Here is a 27569-nt window from a genome sequence, read left to right on the forward strand (position 1 = left end):
TGCCAGTGGTGTCCAGTTCAGGATTCAGGAGGCAGAGCATTTTTTTCATACTGAGACTATTGGCTTTTGAAGCAGGCCAGCATAGGTTTGGCTTTGTGTAAGATACCAAGCTTTTTTATCCGTAAAATGGAGTTTGTGATCTTATAAGACCCTCTATGATATGACTTTCCAGCCTCTTTTCTGGGTACTCCATTCTTTGTTATATATGGTCCATTTGGTTCCTCATATGACCACAGTCTCCTGGTAACCTAAAGCATTTGTGCGTGCTTTTTCTCCCTCCTGGAAATCCCTACCAATCCTGGCAACCTGCATGTATTCTTTAGATCCTTGTGGGCTATTAGTCAGGAAAGGATGAGCAGTGCTGTAGTAACAAGTAGTCCCCCAAATCTCCATGCCTCAAACAACAGAAACATTTCTTGTTCATGCCAAGTGGGGCACTGTTCACCATTGTCTCTCTGGGACCCAAACTGACGGAAGTTCCCTCTCAACCTGCACTGCAGCCAGCAGGGACAAATGTGGTAGAGCGCATGCGGGCTCATAAAGGCGACACCCATTCTGCTCACATCTCATTGGCCAAAGCAAGTTGTGCAGCCAAACAAACTTCAGAGGGGAGGGGAAGTGCATTCCTACTGGAAGGCATAAGAATCAGAATACCAGCGAACAAACCTAATGAGAGCCGCACGCAGATATTGTTTCCTCAGCAAAGTCTTCTCTCCCCCAACTGACCCCTCCCCAGACACAGACGTGCTCTGTTGTAAGTCTCTTCATTTAGCTCTCTGCCTAGCTGAGCTCCCTTGGAGCAGGACAGAGGTCTGTCACCTTCATCACTGCACACTTGGTACAACCAGCACTCTGGTCCTGACGGGTAGTAGTGTGCACACGACCAAGAAACCAAGGCGGGACAAACATGTTGGCTTTTGCGATGATTAAGTGTAAAATAGGAGTAATAACTGCTTCATACAGTTGTAAGGGTCAGCTTAGGCAAAAAGTTCTAGAGTGCCTGTCCCAGGGATTTATAATAGGCCTTCAGTGTGCTCACTGTTGTTATTATGATAAGGATATTAATAGTTAAAATAACTGACATTTATTAAGCATTTTTAATATGCCAGACACTCTCATGGGTACTTCATGGAAGTTAAATGGTACAGTATTCTCATGTGTTGTGTCTGGGTCAGTGCTAAAGCGATTCACAAGTAATTTGTCATGATAATAGTTAAGATTCTGAAGGTTACTACTTATTTGTTTTGGATGATTTAGAGATGTAGAGATGGTGCTGTTTCTGTAGCATCTCATTCATTGGCATTGCTTTCTTTAGTTGGAGAGAAAGGGGTGGAATTACAGCTGATAGTTGCTTTCTTTTAAAATGTGCCAGGGTCAGTGCTAAACAAGTGACACAGACCATCCCATAATCTTCACACCACCCCTTTAAGTCAGGTACTGACAATCCCATTATACAGATGGGAACTCTGAGGAAGGGAAGTCAGTCATGCATCCAGTAAGAGGCATGGCCAGGATTTAACTTCAAGGCTGCCTAGACTCTCTGGCTTATGATTTTAAGCAGCACACTTACTGACTGTCCTCAGTTATCTCACCAGGAACCTTCCTTGACCCTGAACATCCTCCTGGGCGTATGTCAGGAATGTGAAGATCTTCCAGCAACAGAAAGTACAGTTATAAACTGCTGAGCTAGTGCATAAAGTGATGTTGAATTCTTGGCAGGCAGTTCATACATGGGATGATTTTATTGAACTTTTTTTTTTGTCTTTTATCAGAGTAACCCGGGAGCACAGAGAAATGCTGGTGAAGCTGGCTAAACAGAACACGAACAAGGCCAAAGACTCTTTACGGAAGGTTCGTACCAACGCAATAAATAAGGTGAAGAAATCAAAGGACAAGGCCTCTGAGGACACCATTAGGCTCATAGAGAAACAGGTACTGTTGCCAACAGATGTCATGTTTACGTATCTGACCCAGAAAATCATTGTTCACATCTGAAGTGAAGAAAACGAAAACAGAGTACCCCCAGTTCTTTCACTGACATGATTGGCATTGGCCGAGTCTGTCCTGGGCCTGGCCCTGCTCTGGGCCCTGGGAATACAGAGGAGGGGAGGAAACTACTGACCGTACTGTGTTCCAGGCTCTACCCTGAGCACTTTACAACACTTAATTTATCCTCGTCACTGCAAAGTGAGGTGGGTGGGTGGTGCGAGGAGCGAGGTAACTTGCCCAAGGTCACGCTGCTGGTAAATGGTAGCCATAGCATCCAAACCCAGCAGACTGATCTCAGAGCCTGTACTCCAGGGGCTCTCCTGTCTGTGCTTGGTTGTCTGGGTGCTGAGAAGTGAGGATCTGGCCCTGTTTTTAGTGTGCTGAGTAAGCGCACTTGAACAAATCTTAAAGGAGCAACTGGAGTGAAACAGAGACAAGGGGGAATGGTTAACAGCATGTACAAAGGTATGGTGATGGAAAGGAGCACCGTTCAGTGAGATAACTGTGGCTTCGACCTAGGATGACACAGAAGGGCAGAGATGATGGTGGCCAGTTCATTGCAGGTCTCCTATACCAGGCTGAGGAGTTTGAACTTTAACATGTCCAGAGGTTCCCATGTTGGCTCTGCATCTTTATTGGTCATTTGTGGCCACACTGATGCTGCATAGCATACCACCTCGAAATTCAGTGATGTATATTTCAAGCATTTCTTATTCCTGTCTCTGTGGGTCAGCTGGGAGGTAGCTGTTCTAGGCTGAGCTCAGTGTGGCTCAGCCATTGAGACTTCCCAGGTGGTGCTAGTGGTAAAGAACCCGCCTGCCAGTGCAGGAGATGCAAGAGATGCAGGTTCAATCCCTGGGTTGGGGAGATCCCCTGGAGAAGGAAATAGCAACACACTCCAGTATTCTTGCCTGGAGAATCCCATGAACAGCTGGCGAGCTACAGTCCATAGCATCGCACAGAGTCGGACACAACTGAAGTGAGTTAGCACATACCTTCTCAGATCTTGGATGGGGCTCAAGTCGGCTCTACATCTCTTTCAATCTTCTGGAGTCAACAGGCTTCACAGGGCATCTTTTCATGGCAACAGCAGATGGCAAGAGCATAAGCTACTCAAGTACATTTTAAGCACCTGCTCTTTTCACATCCCGCTGGCCAGGCAAATCTTACCTGCCAAACCCAGTATCACTGTGGAGGGAAAGTATATATGTTCATGGAGGTCTGGGGGTGGGGGTGAATACTTGTTGAGCAATAATCTAAACTGTCACAGCATTAGAGTCACTTGAGGAGCTAACAAAAATGTGGTTATATGGGGCCCCTGCTCCAAGAGATTCAGTGAATCAGGGGTGGGGCCTAGGGTTCTGCATTTTAAAATGCTCCCCGAGTGATTCTGATGCAGTGACTCCCTTGAATGATTATATTTTCAGACAGCAGAGCATCACACTTGTGTTTGAAGGTTGACTGTGGTGGCTGGGTGGAAACCAGATTGTAAGGGGCATAACTGGAAGTTGGGAGGCTGCTGCAGGAATCCAGCCAGGAAATGATGATGGCCTGAACTTGTGTGGTACCCATGTAATTAAGACAGATTACAAACAAAAAGACAGAAAGATGATTTACCAGTATTGAGGAGACAGAATGTTTAGCTTATAAACATCATAAGGGGCTTTCCCAAAGCCTCCATCATCCACGATAAAAGCATTATGTTACGAAGATTGAACAGGAGTGTGGTCAGGATAGGGCATAAAGAGGGAAGATGGGGAGGCCAGGAGAGTCATTAGGAGGTCATGAGGACCCCCTAAATTGACTCTTCCTTCCTCTTAGACTAACAGAATGCTAGTCATAGAGCAGGCCCAACAGTGACTCAAGGAAGAATTTTAGATGAATGTCTGGGCCTCCTACCTTTTCTGATTCAGTATGTCTGCGTAGGAATGTGTACTTTTGAAGAGTTCCCCAGACAAGGAAAAACAGGAAAGGTAGTGACCCGGAAGCATGGCAGTGTACCCCTGGAATGGCACCGGCGTTAGAAAGAGGTGGTTCTACACTTGATGTCATGTGACCCTGGGCAAGTGACTTGACTTCTTGGAGTCTGTTTCTTCTGTGAAAAGGGATTTGGAATTCCTGCTGTGAAGGGATACGCTGGGGATGCCAGAAGCACGGTGAGAGTGTCTGACACTGAGCCTCTCAGGGCTCGCTTCCTGCCCTCTCTGTGGCCTCCTCTTTCCTTGCATTAGCTCAAAGAGACTCATAGACTGGCCTGTCTTTGCTGAGCACTCACCAGGCCTTGTAAGAGTCCAGCTGGGCCAGCTCCTTGTCCACTTCCCAGGGGATTTCATCGCTCTAGCAGACACTTGGCCTTTTCGTTGCTTTCTGGTGGTGAGCTTGTAACCTCTGATGCCCTTCAGGCACTCTCTCAGCAAGTCTGGGCCTCTGCCTCAGGGACCAGAGCCCATGAAAGAATGATCACATAACCGGCACTTGTTTTTTTTCGATGTTTTCTTAAAAAAAAAATTATTCAAGTAACATTAATTTATAACACTGTATGTTTCATGTATACATTATTCTACAACATTCTTTTTCAACTTCTGTATACACTACAGTATGTTCATCACCAGAAGTTTAGTTTCCATCCATCACTATACACATTGACCCCTCCTTTAACCCTTTTGCATTCCCCTCACATTTTTGGTGTAGGCCTTCAAGGTTATCTCTGTGAACATATATGGAATATTACAAGAAAAAAGGTCATGCTATATATAGTATTACATGATACATCCAGTGCAATAATCTTTATTATTTAAGATATTATCACTTAAATATTAGCTCTTACCGTTGTTGTTAATAACTTTAATTACTGTCGTATGGTTAAAAGTTTGGGTAAGAAAATATTCAGGAGACAGCCATGTGCACACTTCATTTTGTTCATTTTTCCCCAGTGGAAGGCATCAATCTGGAGTTTTGGGTGTGCTTTTTTATTGTTGTTATTTATTTTTTTAAATAAGCAAGACAGGAACTGATTGCTGCTTTATCAAAAAGCTTTCTAAAATGTATTTTTAAATTTTGTTTCTGATTATCAAAGCAGTATAGGTTCATTGTAGAAAATGTAGAGAATTCAGAAGACCAAAAATGGGGAAAATTCACCCTATAGTCCTGGATTTGGGGATATTTCTCCTTTTCCCCCTTTTTCAACTACTTAGTTTTAAAAAGAATATTTGGTAGTTTATTTATTAACATATCCTTTATTTGTTATATTTGTTTTTTGACCATGCTGGGCAGCATGTGATATCTTAGTTCCCTGACCAGGGATCAAACCCACGCCCCCTGCATTGGCAGTGCGGAGTCTTAACCTCTGGACTGCCAGGGAAACTTGGGAAGTTAACTACATAGTTTTTAACGTGATCAAACAACTTTCTATCCAGTTTTTTATTTTATGTTTAGCATTATTAGCATTTTCTTCTTCTTTCTTAAAAAGCTCTTTGTAAACAGCCACAATCTGATGGTTGCAAAATAGTCCATCTTGTGGTTATACCGTAATTCACTTTCAAAAGCCCTCTTTTTGGACATTTAGTTTGTTTAAACTTTTTTGTTATTATAAATAAGGTTGCAGTGAATGTTTTTATACATAGATCTTTGTTGAGATGACTTCCTAGGATAGAGTCTCATGTGTGGAATTATAGCACAATGAAAATGCATATTTTTAAGCTTCTTAGTTTGTACTGTCTAAATCACTTGCAGGGTGTTTAGAATTCGTGTATTTTTAAAATTCTTGGCCTTTTCTAATCCTTGACATCTGAACCTAGCATTTTTGATGTGAACTTAAAGTGTTGCTTACCTTGGAAGTATTGCTTTTACTTCCACATTCTGCAGAAAAGATTTATTCTTTCTATAAATCCATAAACCTTACTAGAGGATAATACACCTATACATTTCTGATTTATCAACTTAGAGATTTATCCAAAATAAGTCAGCAAGAATCTTATCTACAGAGCTGTCCATTGATGTATTATGTATAAAAGAAAACTGGGGAGAATTCCTTGGTGGTCCAGTGGTTAGGGCTCCATGCGTCCACTGCAGGGAACATAGCTTTCATCCCTGGTCAGGGAGCTAAGAGCACACATGCCGTGTGGTGCAGCTGGAAAAACAACAACAACCTGAAAACTGTCTAAATTTCTGATAGTAGTAAAATAGCTTGTTTTAGATCCATTCACTGGACTTTATATATAGACACGAAAACACTTACAGCCACAGTTAATTTATTGTAAGTTTCATGTATGTGAAAAGGTGGGCAGCTTATTTACTTCAGAATATTAATAGTCACTTGGATTGTGAACAATTGTAATTTTATTCTTTGTGAAATTTCTTTCTTAAAACTTTTTCCAAAATTCTTTTGAGGTCAGATTTTTTTAAAAAGCTGTATTATAAAAGTGTTTCATCTTTGGTATACAAGAATAAAAGGGTTCAGTGGTATGTTCTCTCCACGCAGTCATGTCTGACCCCTACCTCTTCCCCAAAGCCTTCCCAACCCCCAACCCAGGCCAGCTCTGCTGAAAAAGGACCAGGGTCTTCCCACTTGGGACTCTTGACATCTGCCAGCCTGCTGTTTCACCTTTGCTTCAGTTTGCTACAAGTGGGTCTGCTGAACATTAAAGCACTTGGCAGAAACCACCAGTAAATTTAGCCAAGATCCTTTCACTGCTCCCTTTTTCTGAGAAACAGCCGTTCTGAAGTGGAGCTGGGTGCTAGTGGGGCTGAAGGGCTCTGTGCGGGCAGGCAGGCAGGCAGGCGGGCTGAGCTGAGTGAGGCACTGGGCGGGAGACCCCTCCTCGGCACTGTGGGTGTTCTGAGCTGTGCTGCCCAGCTCTGCCCCATGGGTGTACGGTGTGCTCTTGGACTTCCCCCCCTTCTCCGTCTCTCCCTTTCATTTTCCTGAACGTATAAGGAGCCAGCGTTGATGATGACGGTCATGACCATGACAGTGATGGTGCGGATGATGTCATCATCTTTTGGGGGCAGCATATTGTAGTGGAAAGAGCTCTTGCTGTGGAGACTGGCCTGAATTCAAATCCTAGCTCTTTCCCGTCTCAGCTTTTAAGGTCAGCAAATGGCTTCACCTTCCTGAGCCTCTGTTTCTTCATCTGTAAAGTGGGAGCAGTAATGCCTGTCTCACAGGATTTGGCAAGAGGACCAAGTGACACAGCGTACTTAAAAGCAGCTAGTGTGCTGGCTGGTCTTCAGTAGTCATTTGTCCTATTTGTCCATCCTGCTCCTCCCCTAACCTTGTGACTTTGACTGTGGGACAGGGATGGACGGTTTTAATGAGTATAGCACAGTCTCCTTTGAATAAAGAAGGGCTAGGCCAGGTGCTATGGGCTCCCCAAGGGGAGTAGTAAGCAGCACCAGACTGGCAGTCAAGGATGGGTGAGTTCTTGGCTCAGTCACATCACTGACTTTCTATATGATCTCGGGCAGGTCAGTTAAAATCCCATGCCTTGGTCTGCTATTCTGTAAAATGGGGATAATATCTGTCCCATCTGCCTTACGGTATAGGTATGTGAGGTTGTTGGATCTGAATGAAGTCACAGAGGACAAAACACTTCTCCGTAGTGTGAACTGTTATGCAACTATCAGATGAAATAATATTAAAAGGAGATCAAACCAGTCAGTCCTAAAGGATATCAGTCCTGAATATTCATTGGAAAGACTGATGCTGAAGCTGCAATGCTTTGGCCACCTGATGCGAAGAGCCGACTCACTGGAGAAGAGCCTGATGCTGGGAAAGATTGAAGGCAGGAGGAGAAGGGGGGCAACAAAGGACGAGATGGTTGGATGGCATCACTGACTCAATGGACATGAGTTTGAGCAAGTTTTGAGATGTAGCGAAGGACAGGGAAGCCTGGTGTGCTGCAGTCCATCAGGTTGCAAAGAATGGGACATAACTGAACGATTGACCAACAACAAAGGGAGATAAGAGTAGTGTTTTCTGTATTTTGAACATGATGTGAAGTAACGCATGTAAAGTTTTTAGCCCAGCGTTTGGCTCTTAGTAAATAGATGCTGTTGTTCATATCCTTGTTGTTAATCATTGTTATTTTAAGATGGAAAAGATGAACTTGCAGGAGGACTGTCCCCAAGGGCACTCTGTGCCTGTAATATGGCAGAGAGTTAGTAAATATTTTCATTAATTGATTAAATTAAAAAGAAGTCAGAAAGTGATAGTAAAAATCGGAGTAACACAAGCAACATTTGCATAGCAAATAACCAGTTTAAACATACTTGCATATTCATGACCTTATTTAACCCTTACAATTCCTTTCTGAGGGAGGGACTCACATCCCCATTGGAGAGATAAGGAAACTGAGACTCAGGGTGGGGAAATGACTGGCACCCTGTCGCCCCACTGAGAGCTGAAGCCAGAACCGTGTTACCAGCCAGTTCCTCCAGGTACCCTTCCTCCCCTCAGTCCCAGCCTCTGTCCTCAGACGCCGTCTTCCCAGAGGAGGCTTGCAGCCCTCATTCCTGGCTGCCTCAGGCTACCAGCACGCGGGTGCTGGAGTGCTGCTGGGCACCACGCCACACCCCACACAAGGAGGCTGCTCGGGTAGGGGCACAGGAAGCCTCTCAGGGGCTTGTGCCAGCTGAGCGAGGATCCCAGGCAGCCGCTCTTGAGCTGGTCCTGTTCAGAGTGCCCGGCAGCCCAAGCAGCTTTGCTCTCCCCTCCTCCAAAATGTGCAGCTGTTGCTATGGTAAGAGTCTGGCTGTCTCCCTGCCTGGGACCAATTGCTCCAAATCCTTTTTAGTTGCTATCCTTTCCAGGGCATTTATTTCCCAGTTCCTGGCCAAGGCCTGTGGTCTGCAAATAAAGATGTCAAACAGCCGCTGTGCTGCTGAGCACACAGAACTGGGTACCACACTGCCCCCTTCAAAGCTTCCTGCCTGAGGTCTCTTTTAGACATGGGACTGGAGGCTTGCAACACTTACTCAGTTGTATTGTTTTCTTTTTTCGTTCTTAGAGGGAGTTTGTGTTTCCTACAGAAAATGTGGAGGGTACAGAGAAGCACAGAAAACTAATAATTATTCATTTAGGAAATATTTCCTGAGCACTTGCTATGGACTAAGTTTTATGCTGAATGTGACTGATGCTGACATGAATAATACATTTCCTGTCTTCCCATCACTAAAAGATCATCACTAGTAATATTTTGACACGTTTTCTTCCAGTTTTTAAATATATCTGAGATCATTTCTACTATGTATATTCACATTTTGTATTCTTTTTTCTTGAATTCAAGGGTAACATGGGCATGTTTCCATGATGTTATAAATAATATCTTGAAACATTATTTCTTTTTCTCTGATTACAAAAGCAGTCCATGCTTGTTATAAAACAGACATGTCAGAACTGTATACTGGAATGTTATTTGTATTTATACCCTCTCCATGAGAAGCAGACAGTCTTAACCCTTTTTAATGACTATATGTATTCAATTACATATACTATCATTTTAAGTTTTCTTATTTTTGATTATAAGCTTTGATAACTGTCTTTGCATGTAGAACTTAAGGACATTTTCTTAGATTCTATTCATGTGATAATTTCCCAGTTGAGAGAGTTTGGGGTTAAAAATGATATGAACGCTTGCATCAGTTTGAATTCCTATCCATGATATGTGAGTTCATCCATTTCACCACAGCTCTGGTATTGACTATTATAATTAAAAACCGCAACATCAAATTTTGTTAACTGTGATAACTAAATTATATCTTGGTTTAATTTGCATTTCTTCAGTGTCTATTGAATTTTCCATGTTTGTTAACCAGATGTACTTCATCTTTTTTCAAGATTTTTTTTTTTCTGCTTGTTTATTGGGATCTTAATATTCTCCTTATCAATTGGCATGAGGGCTTTATATAGCAGAGTGTCTGAAGTGTAGGAAATTCTAGAGTTTCATTAAGGGACAGATTAGACTGACTTCTCTGTCCTGTTATAATTGTTAACTATTTGGGGGCTCTGCAGTCAGACTACCCAGGATTAAATTCTTGTCATTGCTACTTTACAGCTGTGGATGCTGAACAAATGATTTTAACTGCCTCAGTTTCCTCATCTGTGAAATGGGAACATGACACTGTCTCATGGTGTCTGTTTCTTCCGGTCCAGAGTCAGTAAGAGTATGTGTACAAAGTTCTTCGTTCCGAGCCTGGCTGGGATGCAACTCACATGAGCTTTTGTTACCATTTTTTATTTCCCAGATAATCTTCATAGTTCTAGAACATTTCCCCTCCTCCCCTTCCCAGCCCCAGTCACCAGGTTGTCTCATTTTGTTTTTCTACAGATCAGCCAGATGGCCGATGACACAGTGGCAGAGCTGGACAGGCATCTGGCCATGAAAACCAAAGAGCTTCTTGGATGAAAACCCACCAGGGCCAGCAGTGCTCCAGAGCCCAGTTCCTAGTGGATCCCATGGGTGGCAAATCGGCACTTCTCTATTCCATCCATACGGAAAGTTGTCACCTTGCATTGTCAGTCCTAGTGACTGATGGCCTTCCAGTGGGACACTGTTTATCCTCTTCCTCCTGTCCCCTGACCACCGTATCTCCTCTGGGCCTCCTGGCATGGGTGGTCCTCAGAGACGCTCTGTTGCTGACAGAAGGCCTTCACTTGGGCCGTTTGCCTTGACCATGACGTCACCAAGCTGTCAGGACCATTGGCAGGCTTGCCACTGTCTGCTCCTCATCTCGGGAGCCTTCTTTTCAGACAGTTAGTCAGGCCCTGTCCCCACTTTTGAACTCTCCTTGGGTCAGTGTGAGCCTTCACCCGTGTTGGATACCTTTGCTAGAGGCCCATTTCACCAAACAGTAAAACCTACATAAATTGGAAAGAATAACAAGCACAGAGGAAACGATGGGATCGGTGTGGATTCATGATCTCCGAGGACCAGTGTGTAAAGCATCCGGAACAGTGCTTTTGCTCTTTCCCCTTACCATCCTCCCACTCCTTGCCTGGCCGGTCGTGTTCACCCTTGGGTCTCAGCTTGGAGAGCATGTCCTTTCCCCTGCCCCAACCTAGGATGCCTGTTATTGGCTCTCCTAGCACTGTCCACTGCTTTTATCTGAACCTCAATTATTCTTTTTGATAATTAGTCTGTTTATTTTTAGTTTCCTTAGAAGTTGGCATAATGGAACATAGTAATCTGGAACTACTATGGAACATAGTCTGGAACATGGTAGGCATTCAGTGTGTTATGAATGAATGACACATAGTAGCTGCTCAACAAATGCCAGCTGTTTTTCCTTTCTTTGCACTCTGAACACGTTTCTTCTCTCATTTTTCACTCTGGCCTCTGTCCTCAACATTTACTCGGTAACGAGATCTCTGTCCCCAGGGCCTGCCTGTTACCGATGGACAGGTTGTCTATTGTGGTGCATCTTTGGGTACTAGGTTAAGTTACGTTCTCCCCCCAGTAATCCTTTTCCCTTTGTTCGTTCGTTTATTCAGTCATTCATTCATAATCTAGCCATCGTGAGCTAGATTCACAACAATTCTAGGTAATCTTTTTAATCCTCACAGTGAACTCGCAAGATGTAGATTATCTCCATTTTGCAAGTAGGAAAACTAAGACCTGACGATATTAGATAACTTGCCCAAAGTGTTAGAGGGTTTCATTATTCACTGTCAGCCTCATTTTACAGAGGGGAGAGCTCACAGAGGTTCGGTTTCTTGCCTGGGATTTCACAGCTATCACCGGGCAGACCTGGGCATCTCAGTGAGGCCTGATCTCAATCCTGTGCTCTGCCCACTGCATCCTGATGCCTTCACAAGCGGTGGAGCACCCTCTGTGTGCCAGGCACAGATGCTGGGACTACAAAGATTGGGGAGACACGGCCCCTGGCTTTGAGAGGTGCATGGTCACTGGACTGTGTTGCTGTCTTTGAGAGGTGCATGGTCACTGGACTGTGTTGCTGTCTATGGTCTCTTGGCCGGAAAGTAGAAGGTCTATTCCAGTTCTGCCAGATGTCTGCCTTTAGAACGGAACCCTCTCTGGCGGCAGCAGGGCCTGGCTACATTCTTTCCAGGCAGCATCCACGCTCTCTTCTGCTGTTTGTTTCCCCTCAGACTCTGTGCCTTGCGAGAGGTAATAAAGGTTGCCTTTCTCCCTCTGCTTGTACTGGGAGAGCATGCTGCACAACAGCCAGTGGGATTCAAGGTCAGAATTAGGTCAAAGATGAAAGAAGGGAACACAGTCTCCAGCCCCACTTACCTGTTCTCAGTCCAACCACATTCACCAGCCCCGAGTAGCCATCACACGGTCAGAAGTCAGCCAGGGGGAGGGACAGGGAAAGAAATAGCAATCAAGGGAGATATTTTTTGGGGGGTAAGCCACATGGCAGGGGCTTTGCAACAGTCTTTCGTGAGTGGCCGAAATCCCCCACTCACTACAAATGTGCTGCTCAAAGATGCAGGATTTTTTAATAAACAGAGGAAATGATAAATTATGTTGTAACTCCACTCCAAAGGCATTTGGTTCTTAACAGCCAAATCCTCTGTAGTCTTTAAATAAACAAAAACTTATTTGGTGAACAGACGGGGGGGAAAATGAAAGATTTTCTGTACTTGGGTTCCACATGTCAACAATTTCTCTCCTGTGTGTATGTTGGCCAAAGCCGTATATCATGATAAATGAATAAAGGAAAACCTCGAGCCCAGGGCAGTCAGACGGCTCAGCAAATGGCTTTCAGCTGATTGCTCTATTTCGGTTGACATTTATCAAAGGGTTTCTCTGCTACTCTGCATGTCAGGCCTGCCGTGGTGGCAGGGACGAGAGGGAAACTACCTGTTTGGATGTGCTGAGGAGTGAGTGATGCTGAAGCAATTCATCCTCCCTTCTCGAGTCTCTCTCTCACAAAGGAAAACTGGGTATGGAAATTCTTACACTTGGCCAGAAAAATTAACCACGTCCTCTATTCAGTTCAACAGCCTTCAAAGTCCCATGAAAAATACAGGCCAAAGAGAATTTGGGAACTTCTTTATCTGTTTATTTTTTCTTCTTTCTTGTGTATGTGTGTGTGTTGGAAATTACAGAAGAAACTGGAAAAAAAAAAAAAAAACTGGAAGGTAAAAGTTAAAAAGAAACATCTCTTACAAATCCTGAATTGCATACTCCCCTTTAACAGATCTATGTACTTCCAGACCTTTCCCTATGTGTGTGTAATTTTTTGAAAAACAGGGATGTGCACCATTCTGTTTCTGTTTTGAAACTTGACTTTTTTTTTTTTTAACTCAACATATGGCCCTCTAACCATGTGTGAACCCATAGAAAAAAAATTCATCCTTTTTCATTGCCTTACAGTATTCCATAATGAGGTAGTATAACTTATTATCACTCCCGTGGTATTTAAAAAAATAATTTGAACTGCGTTGAAGATGTTTCTACCTATTTATTTATTTTGAGAAAAAAGAACCCTTCATCTAAGTTGATCTTTTTTTGAGGTCCTCGTCAGCCTCAGACTACCATTTATTAAGCCCCTACTGTAAACCAGGTACCAGGCTGAACACTTCACATGTGTTACTACATTTTAAATGTCTGAACAGTCCTAGTTGTTGTAGGTAATACTCCTATCTGTGTTTACATATTTGAAAACCAAGGTTCAGAAAGGGTACACACAGCTATTAATAGTAAGTGCTGGAGTGGAGTTTGAGACTCAGATCTAACTTTTAAGTGGGGCCCCTGATCAGTACGCTTCAGTTTGTAAGTGTTCATTAAGTACTGACTCAGAATGCACCCAGCAGTTTCTGGGCCCTGAAGGTGATATGAGGGAAGCAGAGCGCTCACTTCTATAAAATGATCAGAAGACTCTTTCTAGCAAAGGGCTGCTGCGTGCAAAACAGTCCAGTGGCTGGCACATAGACAGTGTTGAAGAAATGGTAGCTCTTTATGGAGACAGTAAAAGTTACATATTTATTCCTCCTCTAGAATCTATTGGAGAATCAGGGATCAAGTGGAAAGGCCATCCAGAAGTGAATATTGATAATAACCACAATAATAGTATTGACAGCATCAGTAACTAATATTTGGCTTGGTGCTTTTTAGTTTTCAAAGTTCTATCAATACATCCTTTATCCCATTGGAACCACTGGGTGAAGCTTTGCAAGTTCTTTTGCTCTAATAAGGGTCAGTTTTCATTATGTGTGTGAACAGGTACATTCTCTATTTTGAGGGGTGCAAGTTTTGAAATGGATGCTATACGTGGATATATATATCTATATATCTCCATATATATATGGAAATATATCTCATAGATTACATTGTTTATATTTTCTGTATTTTTGCTTATTTTTTGACCCTCGGCTGAGAGTTGGACTGCAAGTGGTGTGTTTCAGTCTCCTGGTATTAGCATTTCTGTTTCTCTCTGCATGTCCTGTAATTTCTGCTCTGTGAAAGTGCTGGTGTGTTGTTTGCTGCAGAGATAGCCTGAGTCACACCTTCTTCGTCTCATTCAGTGTCAGGAGTCTGAATTCATAGATCAAGATCGCAGCACTTGCTTGCTTTTTGTTTACGTTTGCTTGGTTATCTTTCCCGTCCGTTTATTTTTAGGCTTTTCGAACCAGTGTTCTAGGTTGTATGTCTTTTATAGAGTTAGATTTTGTCCTATGAACCCTTCTAAAACACCTTTTCAGTTTTTGTCTTTATTTTTCATTGTAGTAGAGTACATGTTGCATAAAATTTGCCATCTTAGCCATTCTTAAGCATAGAGTTAGGAGTGTCTACCTTCACATGGTTGTGCAACCAGCTTCCAAAACTCTTCACCTTGTAGAACTGAAACTCAGCCCCTTAAACAACTCCCATGCCTCCCTCTCCCAGCCCCTGGCAGCCACCATTTACTTTCTGTCTCTATGAATTTAACTGCTCTAAGTACCTCATAAATGGAATCACACAGCATTTGTCTTGTTGTGACTAGCTTATTTCACTTAGCATAATGTAGCGTGTGTCAGAATAGCTTTCCTTTTTAATGCTGAAAAATGTTCTATTGTCTGTATGTATGAGACTCCTTTCAATAGATGACTTAAACTCATTTATATTTATTGATAATACTGTTAGGTTTAGTAGAACGCACTTACTTTTTTTTTTTTTCTTTCTGTGCAGTGTTAACAAAAGCTGGTTTGGTGTTGAAACCCTTAGCGTTAGATGGAAAAGGGTTGCCTCTGCAGGGAGGAAGTTACCGTTTGTTGAATGAACAAATGAGTGATGATCCTTTTCTCTTCTCTCCCTCTCCTCTGGTCTCTGTTTTCATCCTTCCTGTGCTGTTAGGTCAGATCAACCTGAAACATAGCCTTGATCCTTTCATTCTTCTGTCCCCAAACCTTCAATGGCTCCTTATTGGCTGCTGAATTATGGTCAAACTCTTCTCCCTGGCATCCAGTAACTTCTGCAGTCTCTCTCTTTAGCTATGACACACCACCCACAGCTACCCCGCTAAGGCAGCCAGTGTTTATGCTGAGTGGAATGGTAGCTTTTCTGAAATTTTGTGCTGCTTTCTTCTACCTCCATGTCTTGTCTTGGGCTATTTTCTTTGCCTGATGTATGCTCCTTTAAATTCCTGCCCCACCCAGTAGGCAGAATTTCTCTCTAGCCTTCAAAAGCCGTGGTCCCATGTCCTTTCTTACACTAACCTATTCATTTCTTTAAAAGAAAAAAAATTTTTTTTTAATTCATTTGGCTGCCTCGGGTCTTAACTTGGGTTGTACAGAAGCTTTTCTTGCAGCGTGCAGGCTTAGTTGCTCAGTGGCATGTGAGACCTTAGTTCCCTGACCAGGGATTGAACCCTGCTTTGGAAGGCAGATTTTTTTTTTTAATTTATTTACTTTTAATTGAAGGATAATTGCTTTACAATATCGGTTTCATTTCTGCCATACATCAATAGCAAGGCAGATTCTTAACCCCTGGACCATCAGAGACGTCTCAAAACCATGCATTTATCTACCTGTTCCTCCTCCCCCCAGCCCTACATGTGCGTAAGTAGCTTCTCCACTTGAGTGTTCCTCGTGCACCGGAAGTCCACGGCCCCACCTGGATCGCTCTTGCCCCCCATGCCTGCTCCCCTTCTGCATTTCCTCAGAATGGCACCACCTCCACTCAGGTGCCACGCCAGGACACCGGGAGCTACTGGGCTCCGCCTCCCTCACCCCGTTCATCCAGTCATAAGTCCTGTCATTTCCGACTCTGCTTTCCTTTCTGGGTGCACTTTGAGGGGTACAAACCCAGGAACAGATGTGGCACGTGTCCCGGACTGGCCTTGCTGAAATCTCTGGCCTTGCCTCAGAGGCAGAGCAGCACTGCCATTAGATGAGTCCTGGGTAATTAAAGGAAGCCCTGTGCTTTTTAACTTTTGGCCCCCTGACTAACGTAGTGCTGGGCGCAGAGCAGGTATCCAGTTGTAACAGACCTGCCAGGACTTGAATACACATGAAGTCCCTTTGCATCGTAACCCAGAGTTTCTCCAATCACTCACCTGCTTGCTCAGATCTCCAGCCTCATCCACGGAGTCAGCCTTGGAAGTTTCTGGACATCTTCTAGCAGCTTCCTCCCGAGTGCCCATGGTCACTGGTACCCACCACACTCCTCTCCCACCCAGGCCCCCGTGATGGCACTGTTAGCAGGAATGCCACTTGGGGGGCGAGGGGGCTCCTATATTCCTACTGGAATGTCAGCTTCGGTGATAAGAGTGCTGGATCCTGGACTTGGGGTGCCTGCGCATGTTGGGTGGGGAACAAAAGGGGGAAAGGTTTCTTCCCTAATCTCAGGCTGCCCTTGGCCCCCCGATCTCCAAAGTGGTCTCCCTGGGGTGTGTGTGTGTGCTTAGTCGCTCAGTCGTGTCCAACTCTTTGTGACCCTGTGGACTATAGCCTACCAGGCTCCTCTGTCCATGGAATTCTCCAGGCAAGAGTCCTGGAGTGGGTTGCTATGCCCTCCTCCAGAGGATCTTCCCAATCTGGGGATCAAACCCAGGTCTCCCGCAGTGAAAGCAGATTCTATACCATCTGAGCCACCAGGGAAGCCAAGTCCCAGAAGGCTGCAGCGCAGTGGCTCCTCCAAAGGCTGACTCCTACCCCGGATGTGGTCTCTCAAGTGCCCCCAGTGGCCCGGGCACGTGGTTTCTCTCCCCTCCGGGCTCTACCCTCAGCTAAAGTCACCCGCTCTTGGCTGACAAGGAAAACAACAAATCCTGGGTTTTTGCTGTGTATCAGGCAACTCTACAAACTATTACTTTGCTCCTTTTAAGAATGAGGAAACAAGCACAGAGAGGTGAAATTATTTGTTCAAAGAGGCAGACCAGAGGAAGACTTAGAACACGGGGAGTCTGGTGTCTGACCCAGACTATTGAGGCAGCTCAATACATTATTTTTTAAAATCAGTCAATCAGTTAATTTGGTTGTGTCGGATCTCAGTTGCAGCACGTGGTATCTCTGTTGCCGCATGAGGGCGTCTCTAGTTGCGGTAGGTTCAGTAGTCGAGGCACTCAGGCTCAGCTCCCCCACCCACATCATATGGGACGTTCGTTCCTTGACCAGGGGTCCAACCCGAGTCCCCTGCACTGGAAGGCAGATTCTCAACCACTGGACTGCTACGGAAGTCCTGCAATACGTCATTTTAACTAAGAGACCAGAGGGGCTGGAAAGGTCTTATGAGATGCTGAAGTGGCCAGAGAGAACGCACAGGTTCTGTCCCAGTTTTGTCCTTTCCAAAGAAGGGCATGGCAACCCACTCCAGTATTCTGGCCTGGAGAATCCCATGGACAGAGGAGCCTGGCAGGCTACAGTCCATAGGGTCGCAAAGAGTAGGACATGACTGAGTGACTAACACGTGTCCTCAATAAAGGTTCCTCCACTTCCCCAGGAGTCCCAAGGAGAGGCTTAGACGAGATCAGTGCTTTCAAGTTTGAAATGTAGCCAGAGAATCCCTGCTGCTCCCCGACACATTGACCCATTTGGGGCAAAATAAAAGCAATGTAGCAAACATTTCCACAAAATTATTTAACTAAAAGACTCATCTGCATTCTTAACATCTTGCTCTTCCTACTTCTGTTGTCGGTATTTACATATTCTTTCTCTAATGGAACGATAGCAGTTGGTGATTCTAAAAAAAAAAAAAAAATCCTCCTTTAGAAAAATAAAAAGTTGGTCACCTTCTGTTGCTCCCCTCAATTTTTTCTAACTGTATAGATGCTTGAATCCCAAAGTGGGAGCCGTAGGACCTCGCCTACTCTTAGAGCTGACGTCCCCAGGGCTGTCATCCCTACGAAGCCGGAGCTGTAACCAGGGAGAGAAGCGAAGGGGGCGGAATGACCTGTGTGGGTGTCGGGGACCCGGTGGGTGAACAAGCAGTGACGGTGAGGCAGGGGTTGGAACAGGACAATAGTCAATCATCAGGGTTCAGAGTCCCGCGAGGGAGGAGGGAAGGGCAGGGAGAGATGAATCAGAGAGAGGAGAGAGGGAGACAAGAGACAGAAAGAGAGAGACAGAGAGATGCACGCAGGGCCGGAGGGAGGGAGGCAGACTCAGAGACAAAGAGATACAAGCATGCACTCATGTACAAGCGCATGTAGAAGCAGCAGGTAGAAGCAGGAGACAGCCCCAGAGAGAACAGCTGATGGTGGCAGTGAGACAGTTAACAGGCATTCCAAGAGAGGAGACACAGACACGGAGGGAGCTAGAGAAATACAAAGAGAGAAAGCGACAGAAATCCGGGGAGAGAAATAGAGGTTTAAAAAAAAAGAAAAAAAAAATGGAAAGAGACAAATACCTAGATGGAGGCTGAGTGAGGCAGACACAGGAGAGAGAGCCCGGCGGGCAGCCTTGGGGGTGGGGGCCCAGGTCTGCAGCACAGGGTGTGGGTGAAGGAAGAGGCCGCAGCGGCCCCGGGCCAGGGCTGCAGGGACAGATAAGCTGGCCTGCCAAAGGAAAGCAGGGGAAGGAAAGACGTTTACAAATCCCCCGGGGGAAGAAAGCCAGCGAGGCTGCCCCTGCCCTGGAGAACAATGGGTACTTGACTTCAGTGGGTCATTAATGAGACAATTAATGGAAAGAGTAACAGAGGCCTCCCCAGGGAGGACTTGGAGAGTGGATAAGTGGAATTAGTGTGGGGCCAGTGCGGGTGGTTCTAAGGGAGGGGCAGGGCTGTCCCCACAGTCCCAGATGTCCAGCATGCCAACTGCAGATTCCTGGCCCGGGGCCTGAGGTGTGGGGCCTCCCCCAGCCCCCTACCACCCTATATGCCCTGTGCTCCCCCACCCTGGACCCCTGCCAGCCCTCAGATGGAGCCCCAGCCTCTCTATCCCCATGTTTTTGATGCTGTTGCTCTCTCTGCCTCGAATGTTACCCCTTGATTATCTGCATCCATGGAAACCCTAACCCATTCCAGGGATAAATAAATGTGGTGCATCCATCCAGTGCAGCGAGTCAGGGCCATATTTTTCCGTAAGCGTTGGGCCCCCTCGGCATATAATAGGCAGTGCAGAAAGCAAACAGTCATGTGAACAGTGTGACACCATTCATGTAAATTAGAATGACTCGAACACAAAGCATTTCTTTTAAAAATTATGCTTGTCTTTATTTTGCATTATAAAGTTGTATTTTTAAAGAGAGGGTTGTGAAGGGAGACTTCCTAAATTCATAACAGTAGATTGCTGCTTGGGTGGGGGGCGGGGGGTACGGGGGGGGGGTGCCTTAAAGGGCACCTAATGTCATCTTCCATGTATAAATACAGCTGAAAAGTTGACAGTATGGTAACTTGGGGTTGTAAAAATAGAAGTGGTTGTTACCTTTTCTGCTTTTTTCTTCTTTCTGTACTTAACTTTTTTTTTTTTTTTTTCCGAGACACAGACATCCTAGTTACCCTCCAAATCCAGCTCAGGGCTCCAGGAACCCACCCCCCAATCAGATGTTGTCTCCCCGCCCCTCTCCCCATGCCAGGCTCTCAAGGCTCTCGGTGCTCTCCCATCTGTGTTTCCCTTTGTGACTGCGTTTCCCGTGGACAGTCTTCCACATGGGACTTGCACGAAACCCGGGGTATCTGTGAGACTGAACCTCACCCTCCTTCACATCACTGAAGCTCTGTTCACATCTCAGATCCAACGCATGACTGGTGCTGGGGGATGGGAGGTGGGTCCTGACAGTCAAAGCATGGCTTCCAGGATGGGGATCTAGGGAGGGGAGCAGCTGCCATTCAAAAATATTCAGAGGCTCTCCCTGGCAGTCCAGTGGTTAGGACTCTGTGCTTCCACTGCAGGGAGCACAGGTTCGATCCCTGGTCAGGAAACTAGGATTCTACATACAGTGTGGGGTGGCTTATACACACATATATATATTCAGGAAAGAAGAGAGGTGAACTTGTTTACTGTGACCGGAAAATCACCCGACCATCATCAACTGGTTGTTAGTGGTGACACTGCTAACAAAGCCACAAGCTAGAGTTACAACAGAGTCCCCACTCCCATGCCCCCACTGATGCATGTGGGTCCTTCTACCCAAATCTACTCACTAAACTTCCCCCTAGTTCCAGCCAGTGAATCTCAGAATTGCTGGTACAATGGAGGTGTTGTAGAGCTGACAGGAAGGCCGCCAGTCCTGCCCACCCATCTGGGCAGATATGATTCCATCCGTCACAGTGGTGCCATTTACTGAGTGACTCCTCTATGCCAAGCTATATTAGCTAATTTAATTCTCACAATAGCCCCTGTTTTACAGGGGAGGCCTCTGGAAGGCTGACTTGCTCACGGTCGCAGGATGGCTGTGCTGGGACTCCAGTCTCAGGTCTGGGTGTCGGGGATGCAGAGGTCTCCTTTCTTCCAGGTAGCTCCCTCGTTGTACAAAAAAGGGAAGAACTCATCCATTAACATCATTACAAGTGAGTGCCAGAGCTGGGATTTGACCCCCGAGTTCCTGACCACTTACCCATCTCCCAGCCCCAGATTGCCCATGGCAGTCTACCATTTAGCAGGATTTTTCATCCGCTATGTCATTATGTCTTCAGGGGACATAAAACTGTAGGGTCTTGGGAGCAGGGAGGGGCCTTGGAGACCATCTTGCTTGGTTCCCTGTTTGTTGTGACCAGGAATTTAAGGCCTAAATTAGGCAAGTGACTCATGACCCACAGAGTCCTGTGGGTTCTCAGAATCTATTGACCCCCAACTTTAGAGTTCATTTTAATAATAGTTAACTTGGTAGCCAAACCTGGAGCAGACTGGAAACAATAAATTAGAATGTGGAATTTGTTGTCCACACAGAGATATCTGTTAAATGTGGAATACATGAATGAATGGACTTCCCTTGTGGCACTAGTGGTAAAGAACCCATCTGTCAATGTAGGAGACATAAGGGACGTGGGTTCGATCCCTGGGCCAGGAAGATCCCCTGGAGAAGGGCATGGCAACCCACTCCAGTATTCTTGCCTGAAGAATCCCTTGGACAGAGGAGCCTGGCAGGCTACAGTCCATATGGTTGCAAAGAGTCGGACACGACTGATGTGACTTAGCACGCATGCACATACATGGATGGATGGATGGATGGATGGATGTTTGACCGCCAGGCTGATTTCTGCCTCCCACCAGGTTTCCCTTCCCGTGGAACTTCCCTGGTGGTCCAGTGGTTAAAAATCTGCCTTGCCATTCAGAGGATGCGGGTTCAATCCTTTAAGGGGAAACTAAGACCCCACAGGCTGAGGAGCAGCTAAGCCCACGCACCACAATGAAAGATCCCGCACGAAGCAGTAGAGATTGTCCGTGCTGCAGCTAAGACCCAACGCAACCAAGTAAATAAATACTTTTTAAAAACCAGATTAATCATCTTAATCATCCAGCCTTTGCCATTGTGGCTCGGTTCAAGAGCCCTGTAGCTCCCCATTGCCTGGATAACTGAATCACCTCCTTCGTTCTTTCATTATGGTGGAGGCCCCTCTGACCCATTGTCCATGTGGTGAACCCTTCAAAACGCAAATCACACTGCTCCTCTTCACAGCTCCCTATTGCCTCCAGGGAAAAGGCCCAGATTCTCACCCCCAGATCTTAACGGCAAGATTTAACTTGGACTGTCTGTCTAACCCCATCTTACAGCAGGCTCTCCTTGGCTCTGGCTCCAGCTGCCTCTGGCTATGACTCCTGTTAGGTGCCCACATGTGCCTGTCACATCAGAGACATGCCATTCCCCCTGCCTGGGAGCACTCCAGACCCTACCTTGCCTGGCTAACTCCTATACATCCTTTAGACCTCATGTCACCGCTTCCAGGCAGCCTCCCCCGACCTCCCCAGATGGCCTTCATACCCTCCGTTGGCTGTTCTCACAGCCAGCAGTCTGTCCCTAGGACTGTACCATCCCATTTGATTATACACAGCATCCTCAGTGCTTGTTTTCTGCCCAGACATGAGCTCCAAGTGGGCAGTCTTATTCACCAATACAGGCTTAGCGCCAGAACAAAGCCTGACACATGCTGTAAGTGCCAGTAATTGTAAGTGCCAAATACTCAGTAAGTATTTGCTGAATGATTGAATAAATAGATTTGGCTCCTTGTTGAAACTGATTTATTCATGTGACAAATATTTACTGAGCAGCTACTACATGTCAGGCATGGTTCTCACCCACCCCCTCACAGTGGTGAACAAACAACTGCAAAATCCCTGCGCTCATGGAGCTTTCAGTCTACTTGAGAAGGGGAAAAGTTAGAGAGATAAAGAAGTAACAGAAAGCCAGGTAGAGCTAAGTGCTATGAAAGAAAACAAAGCAGGGATAAGGGGAGTGCCCTGTGTGTTTAGGTTTGGTGAGGGGGTTGCCAGTTTCCAAGGGGTAGTCAGGGAATGCTGCCTGGAGGAGGCGACGTTTCAGTGCCAAACACAGAGCCTCTGCCTTCCTTGGGCTGGCTGGACCCTAGGTGTGTCCCAGATTCCCAAACCCTCCCTGCCTCCCAGGGTGGGAGCAAAAGGAACCCAGAAGAGGCCTTTGGCCAGGTCTTGAGGTGGATACAGAAGCCTGGAGCTGCTCTTCACAACAGCGATGATTGGGCTCCTTCTGCGAGGCGAGAGGCGACGATTGCTTTGTGCACTGAGGACTTGGCTGATTGTGGCCGGGCGATTGGCACCCACAGACCACGGCCGCCAGGGTTTACTGTGCACCCCCAGCCCCTCTGCGGGCCGTGCGCAACGCGCCAGCCCAATCTCGCCTCCTATATTCAGAGTTGATTAGACGCTATTTCTGCCTGGATTTTCAGAAGGCTCAAGAGCTTTTTTAATCACTACAGTGGCTCATTACGGTTTTGCAGTGACACTCATGTCCTTCAGTTCTCTTCTCAGATTAGATTCTATAGTCAGATGAATATTGGATGATTTCATTACATACAAATGCAATCAACAGTTTTGCATAAATTTCTTCTCTTTTCTTGAGTTTCAATTGACCCCAGCACCCATGGTGGCAGGCACGATCCACATGCAAATGAGCTGGGTTTGCAGCCGAAGAGAGGGCCCCAGAGGAGGCGGGCACTCGCACCAGTCTGGGAGGGAGCCAGGGTTGGGGGGGGACCTCAGGTTCCGGAGAGGGGCCTGGGAGGAGGGGGCATGCCGAGGTCTAGGAGGCGCACCCCCTTCAGATGATGTTCTTGCAGGTAAGCTGAGGCACAGGGATGCTCAGAGCCCGGCAGAGAAGGGAATGTGGAGTTTCAGGCCAGGCAGCTGGGCGGGGAGGGGCCCACTCAGGATGCCTGGTGGCTACTTGACAACTGGTGTGGACCTGTTACAATATTTTTTTTTTTACAACTAGCAGGACCTTAACAGTGCATTCCTGGTAAATGTTAGCTCTGACCCAAGGAAGGTTGCTGCTGCTATTGTTATTATTAATAGCATTATTATTACAGTCATCATGTCATTTCTCCTGGAGGGCTCCAGCTATGGCTGGCCGTGTGGATGAGCAACAAAAGTCTATAAAAGGCAGACAGGAAAGTTGGGAGCCTGGGCCAGTGGCCCTTGCAGCACTTTCTTGATGTCTCTCCTTTTTTGGCTGGGGGGCAAGGTAGTCTCAGAACTAGGCCTTGGAAAGCCCCCAGTCTCTCCTATATCCAGTGGCCGAATCCTTTCTACAGCTCTACTGGGGACTCATCTCATAGCCTATGCTTGTTCTCTCCTTGGGCCAAAGAGCTCCCTACTTGCTACCAGACTGGTTGGGCTTACTCGGCTCCTTGCTGACAGGTGGACCTCACCCCGTGCTCTGGGCCCACCGTTCTTTCTGCTCCCTTGCCCCTTGACACCTGAGAGTCCGCAGTGGGGACTGTGCTCTGCTGCGGCCTCTTGTTTCGGGCTGGCTTCTTACCTCCTGCAGCGTCTCCTCCCAGCTGTCCTCCAGATGTTCCCAGGGGCTGTCATCGGTCAATGTCCAGGCCTGGACTCAATACCAGGCATGAGGCTGGAGGGTAACGTAGGGAGTAAGCTGTGTGTGGTCAGGGAACCCAAGGCAAACAGCTGTGTACCTCTCTTGGGAGGAAGAACCAGGAAGGGAAAGGAAAGTTTGGGTCTGAGGGTCTGCCAGGACAGAGGTCTGTGCGTCTCAAAGCTCACTTCCTCCAGGCAGGTTCTTTTTCAAAGCTGCTTTGTACATAGACATGGCACAGAGAGTGCAGGGTGCAGGGGCCCGGAGAGAGGCAGGTGGATTCATAAGTGGTCATGTTCCTGTCCCATCAGGGATGTGACCCCAACTTCAGTCTTCATCATGGACAGGAACGAACCTCGAAATGGACAGAGCCAGAGCTACAGTGCTACAGCAGCCCCAGGCTCAGGCCGCTGCCGGTCACGGCCCTCAGCTTCCCAGATTGGGGTTAGAGAGATCCAAGGATCTGAATGGAAGTAGAGGAGCCCCATATGGCTCCCATGTGACTGCTGGGACCACTGAGGTCCAGAGAGGGGAAGGTAGGGCAGAGGGCCACACAGCGTGAGGCCAGAGCCTCCAGACGCAGTCCCAGGCTGCTGCCCCTGAGGGCCATTCCTGGCCATCCTGTCCTTCTGTGCACAGTGACGGAGGCGCCTTCTTCTCCAGCTGAAGGGATCTGTCTTTCACTGCCTGTGTGTTTGACCTTGCTGCTTTTCAGCCTCCCCGGGCTCTTCTTTTATTTGCAGCTCTGTGTGCACTCCCCCTACCCCACCCCGCCAGCTCTCTCTGTCTTCAGCCTTGAGTCTGTCCCTCTGTCTCTGGATCCCTTCCTCCCCTTTCTCTCTGCCCCTGGCTGCCTGGTCCCTTTGCCAGGCTGCATCTGCTCCTTGCTCTCAGCTGCTGAGGTTGTTAGATCTGAGAGCCCCTGACGCTGTCTCCCTTAGAGCTGTGGCTGCTGGAAGGAAGAGGTCTGGGGTAGGAGTTGGTTTCTGAACTTTTCAGAACCTTCTGCACTGGCCAGCATTGGGCCATTCATTTTCTCTCCGGGGCAAGAATGTAGGAAAGCAGTCATCTCTCTTGCATCACAGAGCTGTTCTGCTGCTGCTTGGCGGTGGCGGCGGGGGTAGGGGATTGCTGGGAGGTGGCGGCGGCAGGGTTAAGGAAGTCTCTTGCTGACTCCCCAAGGAGATGGGGGTCATTCTATCCAGACCTGCATCTTTCAGCTGCTGTCTGTGTCAGGCTCCCCACATGGCAACTCCACAACTGCTCATCTTCCCTCCAGGTCTTCCTCGTAGAATGAACCTGGTCCCCTCACCCCAGTGGAAATCTGGTCTGCACCCACCTCACCACCTCCTCTCCTTTCCCAATTCGCCTGTCTCTCACCCGGGCACAGAGGCCTGCTTTCCTCTGATGGCCCTGCTTTCTGACTCCATGCCTCAGTACACGCAGGACAGAGAGGAGAAGGCTGGGCTCCAGAGGCTGGCAGGTCGGTGCCAAATCCCAGCTCTGCCGCTTGCCAGCCAGGTTGTCTCAGGCAAGTGACTTAACCTCTCTGAGCTCCAGTTGCTTCCTCCATAAAATGCAGATAACACTCTTGCCCTTGGAAGGCTGGCATGAGGATTGGTAACTTCTGTGAAAGTACCTGGCCCAGAGCTGGATACAGAGTAGACACGTGGTAAAGCATGTGTTATGGATAAATGAATGCAGAAATAACAGATGAATCGTAAAATCGAAACCTGTACAAGAGGGGCTGGGGGAAGGATTGCCAGGTGTCAGGAATGGCACAGGAAAGGGCATGGAGGTGAGAGGAACCGGGGAGCCATGAGCGCTCAGGATGGATGCAGAATGCAAATCCCAAAGGGAAGTCTCAGGTGGTGGGGGGGGGGCATGGTCAGAGGATAGGGACTTGCTGGGAGTCAGTGATGCACAGACAGATAAGAGTAGGTGTTAGGAGCAGAGGTCTTCCCAGGTGGCTCAGTGGTCAAGAATCCGCCTGCCAGAGAAGGCTTCCTGGAGGGAACTGGGCATGGAGGCACAGTCATGGCCCAGAAGTGAGGCTGAGGCAGCTCTGGGGGTGGGGGGTGTCCTTGGGGTGGCACTAGAGCACAGGGACTCTGATGCCTGACAGCCTGGAGCTCTTGACGTGGATCTGCTTCTTACTGGGGTCCATATCCTCAGTCCCACCTGGCCCAGCTTGTGCCTCCTCTTGCCAGTCCCCAGAGAGTGGGAAGGGCGGGTTTCTGGCCACTCCAGACTGGAGCCCCGTGTCCGACTCCATTACAGGGCCTTGGCTAAGCTGACTCCCCTTTCTGAGCCTTACTTTCTCCACCTGTGAAATGGGATAACAGTGTCTGTGGGCACTGGGCTGGGTGCCACTGAGGTCAGAACGAGTGCTGAACAATGTCAGCTCCTGACCGTCACCCCAGGGCCCGTAACCCCTGGAGCAGGCCCAGACCCCGATTCAGAACATCAAAAGCCAAAAGGGTGTGTACCGTGGTGGTCAGACTCTGTCTTGCTGGGTGCTCTTGAATACTTAACCTAGTTCTATAGTTTCCTCATCTGTAAAATAAAGATTATACTAGAAGCCCAGAATCCCTTATCTAAAAATCTATCAAGTTGAATGCTGTCAGAGTGTGTCTGAATCTAGTCTATTATACAATACACCCTGTATATTGTACAACCTCCCCATGGGGCCTGGTGCATTTAAAAAAAAATATTTTTATTTATTTATCTGGCTGTGCTGGGTCTTAGTTGCAGCACTCGGGATCTAGTTCCCTGACCAGGAATCGAACCCAGGCCCCTTACATTGGGAACATGGAGTCTTAGCTACTGGACCACCAGGGAAGTCCCTGGGGGCATTGCTCTTAATCAAACTCATTCACAGTTTTTTCCAACAAAATGTATGAATATTCATACCAGGTAGTGAAATGAAGACCGAAATAGTGTCTCCTTCTTAGTTCAGATCACCAAGTGTCTGTAAGACCTTTTGCTCACTGAAGCTTATAGCATTGTGGAGACAGGATTGAGGTCCTGGAGTATGTACCCGCATGGGGCTGACATGTGGATAAGATGAGTTACTACACACAAGGTGTTCAGAGCCACACCTGGCACACAGTGAGGGTTCACACGTGCTATACGATGGCTCCCTCTTCTGCCCCAAACCCTCCTGTGGCTTGCACGTCCTCAG

The 27569-nt window shown here is 47.0% G+C and overlaps 1 protein-coding gene across 3 annotated transcripts in view; it reads left to right on the forward strand.

The window, feature by feature from the left end:
• The window catches only part of MRRF (mitochondrial ribosome recycling factor), a 57783-nt gene extending 45073 nt beyond the window's left edge, over positions 1-12710 (forward strand). For 2 of the 3 annotated variants that reach the window (XM_040225044.1, XM_040225047.1), the window contains 2 exons: positions 1773-1932; positions 10317-12710. In XM_040225044.1, the coding sequence (XP_040080978.1) occupies positions 1773-1932; positions 10317-10394 (238 nt within the window). In that variant the 3' untranslated portion in view covers positions 10395-12710. The remainder of the gene's footprint in view (positions 1-1772; positions 1933-10316) is intronic. The other variant, XR_005718446.1, reaches the window with a different exon arrangement.
• Positions 12711-27569: the final 14859 nt, after the last annotated feature.

The sequence above is a fragment of the Oryx dammah genome, unplaced genomic scaffold (assembly GCF_014754425.2).
Source record: "Oryx dammah isolate SB20612 unplaced genomic scaffold, SCBI_Odam_1.1 HiC_scaffold_25, whole genome shotgun sequence".
Lineage (NCBI taxonomy): Eukaryota > Metazoa > Chordata > Mammalia > Artiodactyla > Bovidae > Oryx > Oryx dammah.